Raw genomic sequence first — 13,265 nt, 5'->3', positions numbered from 1 at the left:
TATCCATCAGCTTCCCAGCAAGAGTGATATACATTCACACCACAGCAAAATCACATTAATACAATTCACAGAATTTCAGTCAAATCCACGAATGCTACAAAGACCTTCGTTACTTATTAGTCAAATCTTTACATGGACAAATAAACTTTAAGTACACCAATACGACTTTCTAACAGTAAACACAATTTATAACAGCACATTTCTTAGGATCGTAATTCCCATCATACACTCATCCCTTTTAATAGGATTCATTTGCTATATTCAAACATTTGAAATACTTCACACAAGAAAATATACAATACAATGATTAACTATTAACAAATAGACCAAGTCCTCGTCCAGGTTTAAGTAGCCCATGATCTGTAAGAGAAACATTCTCAACAATCTGAAAATGGCCAATGCCGCTGCACTGTGTGATGCCTCACCCCACTTCTCCCCACTATCCAGATTACCTTCAAAGTCATGTCGTCAGAACAGGAGGCCAGAAGATTGCCAGTTGGGTCCCATTTGATAGCATTTACTTCATTCTAAAAATAACAGTAAATATTCACATTTTCATTTTATAGACTGGGTTGCTCTTTGGATATTAAACATACATACTTCAAAACCACTCTGAAACATTACTTATTCATCATAATCACTTTAAAGGCGGAAAAAAAAGGTTTCTCACCGTGTGTCCCTGGAATGTTTTAATCGGTCTGTCTTGTCCTAATTTACAGACATGAATGCACATGTCTGTACTACAGGAAGCAAAGGTGTTGTTGCTCTGCCAATCAACGTCCAACGCTGGTGCTGAAGAGGAAAAGAGGCTGGGTTCGCATTCACTGCACACCTACCGAAATCTGCGAGCTTTAGTTTTAAACCATGGTTGCACACTATGTATGCCAGTAGGAACTTAAACATTTCACTTTATACTTTTTAAGACACTAACAGAATTTTTTAAAATTACGGTATCTAAATATCACAAATATTAGTAAATTTCAGTTTAGCCTGCTTTAAGAACAGCCTCTTAGAAAGTACACTGGCCTGGTAATCAGCTGGGGTTCCTGAGCTGGCTCCATAAATTACTAGCACTAGATTCTCGCTTTCTCATTTGTAAAAGGATAAAGTTAAACGTGATGCTGTACTTCCCTTTATTTCTAAAACTCTGTGAGTGTTCAACGGACAAGAAACCTTAGCTCTGCCGCTCCCTAACGAGTGGACCTTATGCAAGTCACTTTAACCTCTCAGGCTATTTTCTTCATCTAAAAAATGAGGATAAAATCTTTAAGCTTAGTACACAAGGATATTGTGAAAATCCAGTGAGATGATGTATATGGAAAGTACTGTAATTATAAGTTGGACAAATGTTACACTGAATAAGTATCATTCCCTTTATCTACTCAACTGATAAATAGAATACTGCATAGGATTCACAAATACATTTTCTTTTAAGTGATTCTTGTCAAATCTCTCTTAACATCCGCATCAGTGAATTGAAAATCTCGGAGGCACAAAAGCTGGTTGACATTTAATACTTATTTTAGCTATGATATGATTAAAGATTCTATCCTTTCATTTTCCCCTGCTGCAAGATACAAAGGCTCTCTATAATTAGCCATGCAGATTAAGGTAATGATAGCAAGTGGGTTAGGCAGCAGGAGCGTACCAAAACACTGGATTTAGAGCAGGAGTGGACACATTATGGCCCATTAGCCAAGAATAGGTTTTACATTTCAACAGGCTGGGGATGGGAAAATTCAAAAGGTGACATGTGATCAAAAGAAGATCTGTGAATGTGAAAATCATATGAAATTCAATTTTTCATGTTCATATATGAAGTTTTATTAAAACCCAGCCAAGCTCCTCAGGTTATCTGTGGCTGCTTTTGCACTACAAGGGCAGACCTGACTAGTTGCAAGAGAGATTCTATGGCTGCTAAAAAAGGTACTTTCTGGCACTTTACTGAACAAGTAAACCATTTAGAGCAAAAACTTAAGAGATGAGGAGAAAAACAGGAAGGTTAAAGTTAAGCTGTATATCCTCATTATTAGAGACATAAAACATGCCATGAAGGGGATCAGAACTGGTGTCTACAGGAAGGAAAAAACAAAACCACTCCCTTATTGGGTATATCCAAGTTGAGATTAAATATATTATAAATAGGTATTTTGAGCACCGTTAGACTGATGAGCCAAGGAATATGTCATGTGTAAGAGCTTGCAATTATGGACAGGAACAGCAAAAAGAAAGAAAAAGGAAGAATTAAAGCACTTATGACTCAAAAAAGAAAATTTAATCAGGATTTTTAAAACTATAACAAAAGATTTTTAAAAAAGACAAAAGACAACAGTGAAACTGGTTTCATTAACTTTCTAAGGACAAATCAGATAAAAAACTAAAATGTAGAGTATAGTTCAAGGAAGCTAATGGTAGTAATACGACCAGACCTTATGGAAGGATTAGCTTTGGGTACATTTCTGCAACGAAAACTGGGAATCAGGACCCCACCTGGATGGAGTCAGTAAAGGAAAGTAATACGTACAAGAGGGAAAAGGAAATGTTTAATAGAAACTAACTATGGAAGGGGTATGGAATTTGATATTATATATAATATTTAATCCTCTCCCTGAGTAACTTTATGAAAAGTACAGTGGTATATAAAAAATTAACATAAGTTCATCTTTCCTATAAAAATTTCCAATTATGAGAATTCCCACCAGATTAAAAACATAACCAAGACTCATAATTTTAGAGCTGGCAAATGGAGTAACCAGCAGGCTGTTTCTATGACTGTCACACGCCAGCACTGCTTTAGGCGGCTTCTGCTCTCCCCCCGCCCTCGAAGACCCGCTCCACCTGTGCCGCGTGTCCAGTTCGCAGCCTCTGGGTGCTCTGCCGCTAAATGCTCCCAGTGGCAAACTTCTTCAGAGAACCGGCCTGCTCTGCTGCTGTCTATGTCCCCCTATTAGTGACGAGTACCCAATAACGGCTGGTGGTATACAGTTGGCGGGGAGGAGTAAAAGGGGGAGATTCAAAAACCTAGCATCCTTGGCTCAAGATGAGAAAAACTCTGGGGTGTCATCAACAGAGTCCTGTCGAGATCAGGCTGAGGCTGAGCCTTCTTCAGAGAAATTGCTCCCTTTCTTGGCTCCTTCCTTCTTTCCCATCCTGTTTCCCACAATTCCTCACTTGCTTTTCCTGGGAGGGTTTCCTTAGTAAATCGCTTCACTCAAATGCTTGGCTCAGTCTACTTCTGGGAGAATCCAGCTAAAATCAGCCAGTAAACAAAAACACAAGCCCACTTTGACCAGCCCTGGGTATGAACTCTGTTGCTGTTTGTGTACACCACGACTTCTCAGAGCAATGGAGATAACTGTCCCATTTGTCAGCTGCTCTCAGGTCCACTCCTTACCACACTCTGCTCTGGCCCCAGGGGGCCAACGCCTATAAATTCCAGATCCCAGGCTCCCTGCCTACTGGTTTCCAGATGGGTTCATGCGGTGGAAGACACTGTCAAGAAACCACGGTCAGGAGAAACAGAGAGGACAGGCGATTTTGCTCTCCTCTTCTCCTTCAGGCTGGGTCTCTGGCGGAAGCTATGATTACTCCATGGCGCCTGTTCTTGCCAGGCAGCAACTCCTCTAAGGTTCCACTTCCCACCGGGCTCTTGGATACTGCCTTCTCTGTAGTCAGGTTTTCCACAGCTGCTATACCTATACTCTGGGTTATCTCATATTCCTGTTTTTCACTTCTCCAACACCTGTGTGACTATTTCCTTGTATTACATTCTCTTTCTTGGATTACCTGTTTTAGATTCTGTTTTTGTGCCTGGAATCTGATTCATAACTACTACACTTTCATTTTGCCCTTGAATATTATTACTTAAGGTATCATAACAAAATCATGATATCCTAATCAATATCAATTTCAACAAAATGTTTCTTTGGTACATAATCTGTTCTAGTGTTAAGAAGTGGAAAACAGGGGCCTGCCTGGTGGTATAGCGGCTAAGTTGGCATGCTCCGCTTCAGCGGCCTGGGTTTCACAGGTTCAGATCCTAGGCGCAGACCTACACACCCCTTGTCAAACCATGCTGTGCCAGTGTCCCACAGATGTTAGCTCAGCGACAATCTTCCTCAAGCAAAAAGAGGAAGACTGGCAGCAGATGTTAGCTCAGGGCCAATCTTCCTCACCAAAAAAAAAAAAAAAGAAAAGAAAAGAAAAGAAAAGTGGAAAATAAAGGCCTAAAAATCTAATTACTTTAGAAGACAACTAACGGTATAGTAAAATACTGTGAAGAAAGCCAAGTATCTGTTATGATGCACCAGGGTGTTAATTTGGTACAGAGCTGTCTGCAAAATATTAGATAGGAGGCTGAGAAAATAAGCAGCAGCATTCAAACAGATACACTGTTAGGTTCAGAACAAAACAGAAACAAACTATGTAACCAGGTAAAGATAACTGGGAAAGGTGGGGAATGTTGCCACATGAGTTGTATGTTAACGCTTCTTTGATATGCCTGCTCATAAGATACATGCTTATAGATTGGTGTAATCTAGGCACACATACCTCTTTAACTTTCTTCCTAAATTAAAATGAGTCTAGGTAATATAAGTTCTTTAATATAGAAATATATCTCTAACATAAAATATATTTTTATGTAGATGATATGTGAGAGGTGTGTTTACTATCAGTAGTCTCATTTTATACACAACGAAAGAGCCTAAGAAAAGCTATTTGTCCAGGGTTGCACAATCTTCTAAAATCTTGGAGCTAAGATTCAATTTCTGTCTCCTCCAATTCTGATTTATTTTTGTTAACCTGTGCATCCTTTGTAACTTAAAAAGGTAATAAAACCTGGGGCTGGCCCCGTGGCCGAGTGGTTAAGTTCGCGCGCTCCGCTGCAGGCGGCCCAGTGTTTCGTCGGTTCGAATCCTGGGCGCGGACATGGCACTGCTCGTCAGACCACGCTGAGGCAGCGTCCCACATGCCACAACTAGAGGAACCCACAACGAAGAATACACAACTATGTACTGGGGGGCTTTGGGGAGAAAAAGGAAAAAATAAAATCTTTAAAAAAAAAAAAAAAAAAAAAAAGGTAATAAAACCTATGGGAGAAGAGGAGAAAGGCATTTACGTCTCATTTGCTTTTTTAAAAAAATAATTTTAGGGGCCGGCCCGGTGGTGCAGTGGTTAAGTTCACATGTTCCGCTTCTCGGCAGCCTGGGGTTCGTCAGTTCGGATCCCGGGTGTGGACATGGCACCACTTGGCAAAAGCCATACTATGGTAGGCATGCCACATATAAAGCAGAGGAAGATGGACATGGATGTTAGCTCAAGGCCAGTCTTCCTCAGCAAACTCAGCTATTTAAAGTGTACAATTAAATAGTTTTGGTGTCACATTATTAACTATTCACAATGCTGTGCAACCATCACCACTATTTCCAAACCTTTCATCACCCCAAACAGAAAACTCTATAACTAGTAAGCAACAACTCTGCAATTCCCCTGCCCCCCAGCCCCTGATAACCTCTAATCTTTACTTTTGGTCTCTATGAAATCACCTATCTTAGACATCGCATATAAGTAGAATCACACTATTTGTTCTTCTGAGTCTGGTTTATTTTACTGAGCATAATGTCTACAAGGTTCATTGATGTTGTAGCATGTATCGGAACTTCATTTCTTTTTATGGCTGAATAATAACCCACTGTATATACAGACCACAGTTTTGTTTATCCATTGCTCTGTTGATAGACACTGGGTTGTTTCCACCTTTTGGCTATTGTGAAAAATGCTGAAATGAACACTAACGTATAAGAATCTGTTCAAGTCTCTGCTTTCAATTCTTCTGGATCTATACCTAGGAGTAGAACTGCTGGGTCACATGGTAATTCTAGGTTTAGCTTTTTGAGGAACTATCATACTGTTTTCTACAGTGACTGTATCATTTTACATGCCTACTAGCAAAGTATAAGGATCCTAACTTCTCCACATCCTCATGAACACTGTTATTTGTTATAGCCATCCTAATGGTTATAAAATGGCAACTCACTGTAACTCAACTAAAATCACAATCATGCTTTATCCAAGAGTATGTGGGAGAAAGCAGAGCATAGGAATTAAAATACAGTAATTTAAAAAGTATGGCAGACTTCCATTTCAGGTGAAGATGGAATAATAGGGATGAAAGAATCTGGGAGACCAAGGCAGCTAGAATTCACAGGACAAAGTACTGGAAAGGAGAGAGCTACACAGACAGAGAATTCCGAAGACCCGCAGTGGGTCCTACTCACATATTCAGCTGAGTACTAATGAGCACAAGTGTGTGAAGATACTAGCTGAGACCTGGGAAAGAAACACTCAAAAGGATGAGAAGAAACAATGCCTGATACTCAAGGCTGGGAATGATGCCTATATCACCAGTCAGACTAGAAAACCTCATGATTCGTGGAACACTGGTTAGAGTCTACTTCAGGTTCTTGTGTCAGTACTGAGAAATCACTAGACCTATACTGAGCACTGTTTCACTGCCATTTCACAAATCTTATAAGAGTCAAAAGGATCAAACCACCTCCAAGTAACAACTGTGTCCCAGAACAAAGTTCATGAATATTTATAAGAATAAAAAATATCCAGCAACCAACAAGGTAAAATTCACAATGTCTCTCTTCCAATCAAAAGTAATGAGGCATGCAGAGATGTAAGAAAATACAACCAAAATGAAGAGAAAAATCATATCATCAAAACTGACCTAGAATAGACATGGATGTTAGAATTAGCAGACAAAGACATTATAGCACTTGCAGCTATATACCATATGTTCAAGTAGTTAAGAAGAGACATGGAAGATATAAAAAAAAGCTCTAAATCAGACTTCCAGAGATGAAAACTGAAACATGGGAGATGAAAAATGTGCTGGATGGAATAAACTGCAGATTAGACACTGCAGAAGGTTTTCGAACTGAAAACAGCATAGAAACCAACCAAAATTTAAAAAAGGGAACCGAGCATCAGTGAATCGTGGGATATAAAGAAGACTAATAAACATGTAATCAGAATCCCAAGTTAAAAAAAAGGAGGGGGAGAATATTTGAAAAAATAAAGGTCAAAATTTTTTCAAATTTCAGGAAAATTATGAACCAATAGATCCAAGAAGCTCCAAGGACAAAAAACGTGAATAAAATTATACCAAGGCACAACATATTCAAATGGTTCAAAATCAGTGATAAGGAGAAAATCTTAAAAGCAGCCAGGGAAAACAAATTATGTGCAGAATAATAAGAATGAATATAGTAGCAATTTCAAATAGAAAATAATATAAATGAGAAGAGAATAGAGTAACATGTTCTTTAAAGTACTAAAAGAAAAAATCTGTCAACCTTAGAATTCTATATTCAACAAAAATACCTTTCAAAAATAAAGGTGAAGTAAAGAGTTGCTCAGATATACAAAAGTTAAAAGAATTCATCAACATCAGATTTGCACTATAAGAAATATTAAAGTAGTTCAGGCAGAAAAGAAATGATACCAGATGGAAATATGTATCTTTGCAAAGCATTGAAGAGTGTTGGTTGCTATATAACTAAAAATTATCATCTAATATCTTTAAAATATCACTTGAGGGTAGATGGTGATAAGTTAAAGATGTGTACTACAAATCCTAATGCAACCATTAAAAGAAAAGATTTATAGTTAATAACCCACCAAAGAAGCAAAAAATGTAATAAAAAATATTCAATTACTCTAAATGGAGGCAGAAAAGGAGGAAAAAAAGATAACCAGAAATATGCTTAATCTAAATGTAATCATATCAACACTCACATTAAATATAAATGGTCTAAATATTGGCATTAAAAGGCAGAGGTTGAGGGGCAGCCCAGTGGCAGAGTGGTTAAGTTTGGTGTGCTCCACTTCAATGGCCTGGGTTCGTGGGTTCAGATCCCAGATGCAGACCTACATTACTCATCAAGACATGCTGTGGTGGCAACCCACATATAAAATAGAAGAAGACTGGCACAGATATTAGCTCAGGTCCATTCTTCCACAAGCAAAAAGCAGAAGATTGGCAACAAGTGTTACCTCAGGGCCAATCTTCCTCACTAGAAAAAGAAAAAGAAAGAAAGAAAAGGCAGAGATTGATATTGAATGAACAAGCAATATATGCTGCCAACATAAAATATACTTCGAAATAAAGACATCAATAGAGTGAAAGTAAAAGGATGGAAAAATATATACCATGCCAACACTAATCAAAAGAAAACTGCAAGACTTATATTAATATCACACAAAGTAGATATCAGAGCACGGAGAAGTAAATGGGGGGGGGGTGAAGGGTCATTAACAAAATGATAAAGGGGTCAATTCAACATGAGGCTACAACATTCCTAAATGTTCATGCCCCTAATAATATTGTTTCAAAATACTTGAAGCAAAAACTGACAGAGTTTCGAAGGAAATAGAAATTAATGCGTTTCCAATTATTGCTGATGACTTCAATATCCCTCTCTGAATAACAGATGGCATGAGTAGAGAGAAAAATCAGTAAGGCTATAAAGGATTTGAAGAATATTATCAAACTTGACCTAAACAACATTTATAGGAACAACGAAATTAAATTAGAAATCAATATTACAAAGATCTCTGGAAAATTCCCAACTACTCAGAAATCAAAACACTTCTAAATAACCCATGGGTGAAAGAAGAAATCAAAATTAAATTAGAAAGTATTTTGAACTGAACGAAAACAGAACATATATAAAACTGTGGGATGTCACTTAGTAATAGCTATTAGAAGTAAACTTATAGCACTAAATATCCATATTAGAAAAGCAGAAAGGTCTCAAATCAGTGACCTCAATGTCCACATCAAGTAAAGCGAAAAAGAGCTAATTAGACTGACAATGAAAGCATGATACATAAATAACAAATTAATAAATTATGGAATTCATCAACATTAATAACTTCTGACTTTTGAGGGACACTTCAGATAATGCAAAGACAAGCCACAGACTGCAAGATAATATTTGTAAATACCTGATAAAAGACTTGCATCCAGAATATATAAATAACTCACAAAAGTCAATAACAAGAAAATAAATGAAATACAAGGTCCAAGATTTGAACAGACACTTCACTAAAGACATAAAGATGGTAAATTAGCACATAACAAGATGCTCAACATCATTAGCTACTAGGAAATGCAAATAAAACCACAGTGAGATACCACTACACACTTATTAGAGTGGCTATGATTGAAAAAGACTAACCACATACCAAGTGCTGGCAAGGATATGGCAGGACTGGAATAGCCACTGCTGGTGAGAATGTAAACCAGTTTGGAAAATGCAAACTTTAGAATACAGTTTGGCAGTTTATTAACAAGTTAAACATATATCTACCATACGATCTAGCCATTCCATTCCTAGTTATTTACACAGGAGAAACGAAAACACAAGTCCATGTAAAGACCTGCACATGAAGGTTGATAAGTTTTATCTGTAATAGCCGAAAACTGGAAACCACCCAAATTTGCTTCAATAGGTGAATGGATAAATAAACTGGTATATCCACACAATGGAATACTACACACAACTGAAAAGAATGCAAAATAATTATGCGGCATGAAAGAAGCCAGACAAAAAAAAGAAAACATACTGTGTGATTGCATTTACATAATGTAAACTAATTTCTGGTGACAGAAAGAAAGTGGTTGCCGGGGACGGGGGGTGGGGGGGGGGGATGTGGGAGATCACAATGAAGCTAACAGACGTATAGATGTATTCATTGTCTTGAGTGTGGTGATGGTTTCAATGGTATAAACATATGTCAAAATATGTCAAATTGTACAATTTAAATATGTATAGTTTATTTTATGTCAATTATACCTCAAAAAAGCTGTTAAAAGAAAAAAGGAAAAAAAAAAGCATGGTGAGAAAGCATACAGTGGGTAAAAAGCTTGTTTCTTTGTAAAATGCCTTCAATACCACCGACCTCATCAGGTTGTAGCTAGGACTAAATAGGATAATGTATACACAGAGCAGCATCTCTAGCACTAAGGTAGCACACATTATACACTAGCTAGTAACAGTGCCATGCACAGACTTATTTCAATTTCCCATCATTCCTATGAGGTAGGAGAAACTTTTGGGTGGACTGGCCAGAGCCCCAAGAGAATTCTATGTGCGTGAGGATTAGAAGCAAAGATGAAGATGAAATAAAACAGGTAAACAAAAACTGATGTGTAAATGCCTACTAATGTGGAAAGCTTTAAGTAAGCTGAATTGTTTAACATAGTGCCTACAAAGTTATGTTACCCAGATACTACAGAAAAACCATTTTGTACCTTATGTAGCTTGTTTAGTCACACTAAATAGAGAAAGACAAAAAAAGCAAAATGCCAGAAGCTATAAAAGTTTCAATTTTAAAGGTGACACTGTGCCATTGGCTGTTTGTGAAAAAGATGTCACCAAAGATTTGAAAATAAGCAGAGTGACCGTTAGTCAGCCTCCAAATCAAAACTCTTCCCAACCACAACAAAATCTTGAAAGAAGCACTTAAATAAGGTAGTACTAAAACTACTGTTCTAATCATTATTAGGCATCTTGTTCCAGTTTAACATTAATTACTGTCATCAGGAAACTCCCTGAAAGTAGGCACCACGGCTTTAGGCTGCAAGGGAGTGCAGGTACTAAACTCCATTGGGTTGCATGCCCTGGTGCATCACTGTGTATCCAGGAGGAAAGAGCACACTATGTCAGGGATCAGATTTATTGTATTTAAGTACCAAATTATTTCTTAAAAGAGGAATTCATCTAAAGCACCAAAGTTTTAGCACTACTGGGAAAGCCTAACTTCTATTTCATGTACACAGGATGACAGATTTCGATACATCACTCGAAAATGATAAATGACAACAATACTTAAATTTGTAGGAGTTTATACAGTACTTCCATATACATTATTTAGTCTTATCCTCATAATAAATAGGTATTACTATTGTCCTTCATTTACAGATAGAGAATATGAGGCTCAGAAAGGTTAAATGACTTGCTCACAGTCTTAAAGCTTGTTAAGCAGGGTGGAACTGACATTGTGACCTCAGACCTGCTGATTCGAAATCGATGTTCTTACTACTAAATAGTAGCAACTCTAATTGCACCAGGCTGCAAGTGGTTTTTATGGTACATTTCACAGAAAACGTTTGATGATTCTCTGACAATTAACAATCTGAAAGTCAGGGAACATCAACTCCTCAAAAGACTAGTAACAAGATTGATATTTGGTATTTCAAGATTTCAACTGAACTATATGCTGTTAAAAGTTTAACCAGAAAAACAGAAGAAAGCTCTACTTCTCATGTAAATTTTGAAGATTTACCTGAATGAAAAGGAAACTGTTGCTTGGCTTCACCAGTATGTGCATCCCAAATAATTGTAGTCTGAGATTGAAAAGAAAAGAAAAATACATCGTTAAGAAGTTAAAAGGAGTTTACCATAGATGCATAAATTAGATGTCTAACTATATTAAAGCAATATGAAATGTCAGAGTGGATTAATTTTTAACATTTAGTTTACCCCAAATAGTTCAACAAGGCTATACTCCATTTGGGGTGGGGATGGGGGAGTGACTATTAACCAGTTTAATTTTTCCCTGGTGATTTTTCATCAGTCAACTTAACTTCAAATAACAATTATTGTTTGTCTACAAAGTACCAGACATCGTATTAGATTCCTTAAGAAACTCCATTGTAATAGTGTATTTAACATAAGATTTTTATAGCTGTTTAGCTAGTAGGAGGCAATTTCTTGGTTAATAAAGTAACCTGCTAATTCTTAATATTAAGATTTTTAAAGCTCACATTTATGTACAAAGGCAGCTTGAATTTTGACAATATTTAAAACAATGTCTTTTATATTACATCAAAGTATGACATACAAATCCGAACGGATATATTCGTAATTCCCTTTAATACCCTCTCATCACTAATTTTGTTAACTTTGGGGATGTAACATTGTATAGTGGCAGTGACCATTCACAGGGCTTTTCCCTCCCATTCCTGACCTCCATCACTTTTCTTTCCTCTTTTCTCTCTACTTACTTTTTTGACAACACACTCAGTTAACTATGAGCATGCACTTTCCTGGATTAAAATAATCTTGAATCTGTATTCATTTGGGGAGGTGTGGTAAAGGGGACGACCTAAGAAAATCTATCTTACTTTCAATCTATCCATATTTACCAGCCTTGGATTAAAAAAGCTGGAAAGATCCTGCATGTCTGACATTTTCCATGAAGTACCAAGGGCTCAGCTAGCAGACTGGCTCTAAGACTTCCCAGGCAATCTCTCCAGAGCCACATTCACTGATGACATGAACTAGCGACCGCAGCAGGGAAGCAAAGAATCCAGGAGGTAGGAATACATTACAGCTCAAATTCCAGTGAAAAGGAGGAGTGGTCACACGGATAAAGAATAAAGGGCATTCTGATGAGCAGATTCAGGAATGAGCCGATAGAAAAGCTAAGAAAGCATTTTAATTACTAACATAAATTTGTACCTGAATTTCCCCAATATGAATGTTTTATTGTTTACGTGAGTAGTGGAGAAAATATTACTTTCAATTATACTCTCTAACACACTAACCTTTATAGGACTTAGTTTAATGTTCTTTTACCTTGTCTACTCCAGCACTTAGAATGAAATTTCCTTTCTTATTCCATTTTAATGCAAATATAGGGCCTTTATGCTGTCCCAAGGTGCTAGCAAGGTTGCCTAATATTCAAAAAGAAAAACATTAAAATTACTTCAAGCTTTATGACTTAGATCAACAACAATAAAAGAAAAGAAAAATGCTTCACTTACCATCTTTAGTCCATATTCTGGCAAACCCATCGTATGAACCAGTTGCTAGAAGTGTACCTTCACTCTGTCAGAGAAACACATTTCTTTTAATTATATAATCTAGAAAGGGGATTTAATTGTTATTAGAATAGTTCATGTTTAAATCCCATGGACAGCAGATCCCTGGCATTCTCTACTCCCATACTCTCCAGTATTGCCTATTTGGGAGGGCCACCGAAGGCCCAGAAACCCCCTTCGCTGCTGCGAGGCTAGCGTGCCGGCAGCATTTAGTCAGTGAGCGAGCCTTATATCCAAATCTCCAGAATGGCAGGAACTGCTCCGGAGCAGGATCAGTATCACCCGTATGCATGTTAGGGTCTACTGCATTCTCATGGATGCACAAGACTAAAGATGGGGGTACGGTGGTGGACTGGGAAGGACA

At 37.4% G+C, this 13,265-nt stretch overlaps 1 protein-coding gene across 11 annotated transcripts in view; it reads right to left on the bottom strand.

Annotated features, from left to right (window-relative positions):
* The window catches only part of TBL1XR1 (TBL1X/Y related 1), a 166,516-nt gene that overhangs the window by 12,306 nt on the left and 140,945 nt on the right, over nucleotides 1-13,265 (bottom strand). For all 11 annotated transcript variants that reach the window (XM_070509411.1, XM_070509413.1, XM_070509415.1 and 8 more), the window contains 5 exons: nucleotides 12,845-12,908; nucleotides 12,657-12,754; nucleotides 11,362-11,422; nucleotides 671-792; nucleotides 453-527 (listed from right to left, as the gene is read on the bottom strand). In XM_070509411.1, coding sequence (XP_070365512.1) covers nucleotides 453-527; nucleotides 671-792; nucleotides 11,362-11,422; nucleotides 12,657-12,754; nucleotides 12,845-12,908 — 420 coding nt within the window. The remainder of the gene's footprint in view (nucleotides 1-452; nucleotides 528-670; nucleotides 793-11,361; nucleotides 11,423-12,656; nucleotides 12,755-12,844; nucleotides 12,909-13,265) is intronic.

Source organism: Equus asinus, chromosome 5 (assembly GCF_041296235.1).
Source record: "Equus asinus isolate D_3611 breed Donkey chromosome 5, EquAss-T2T_v2, whole genome shotgun sequence".
NCBI classification, from domain to species: Eukaryota; Metazoa; Chordata; class Mammalia; order Perissodactyla; family Equidae; genus Equus; species Equus asinus.
Note: the sequence above shows the minus strand (reverse complement) of the source record. Positions and strands in the feature narration are given on the sequence as shown.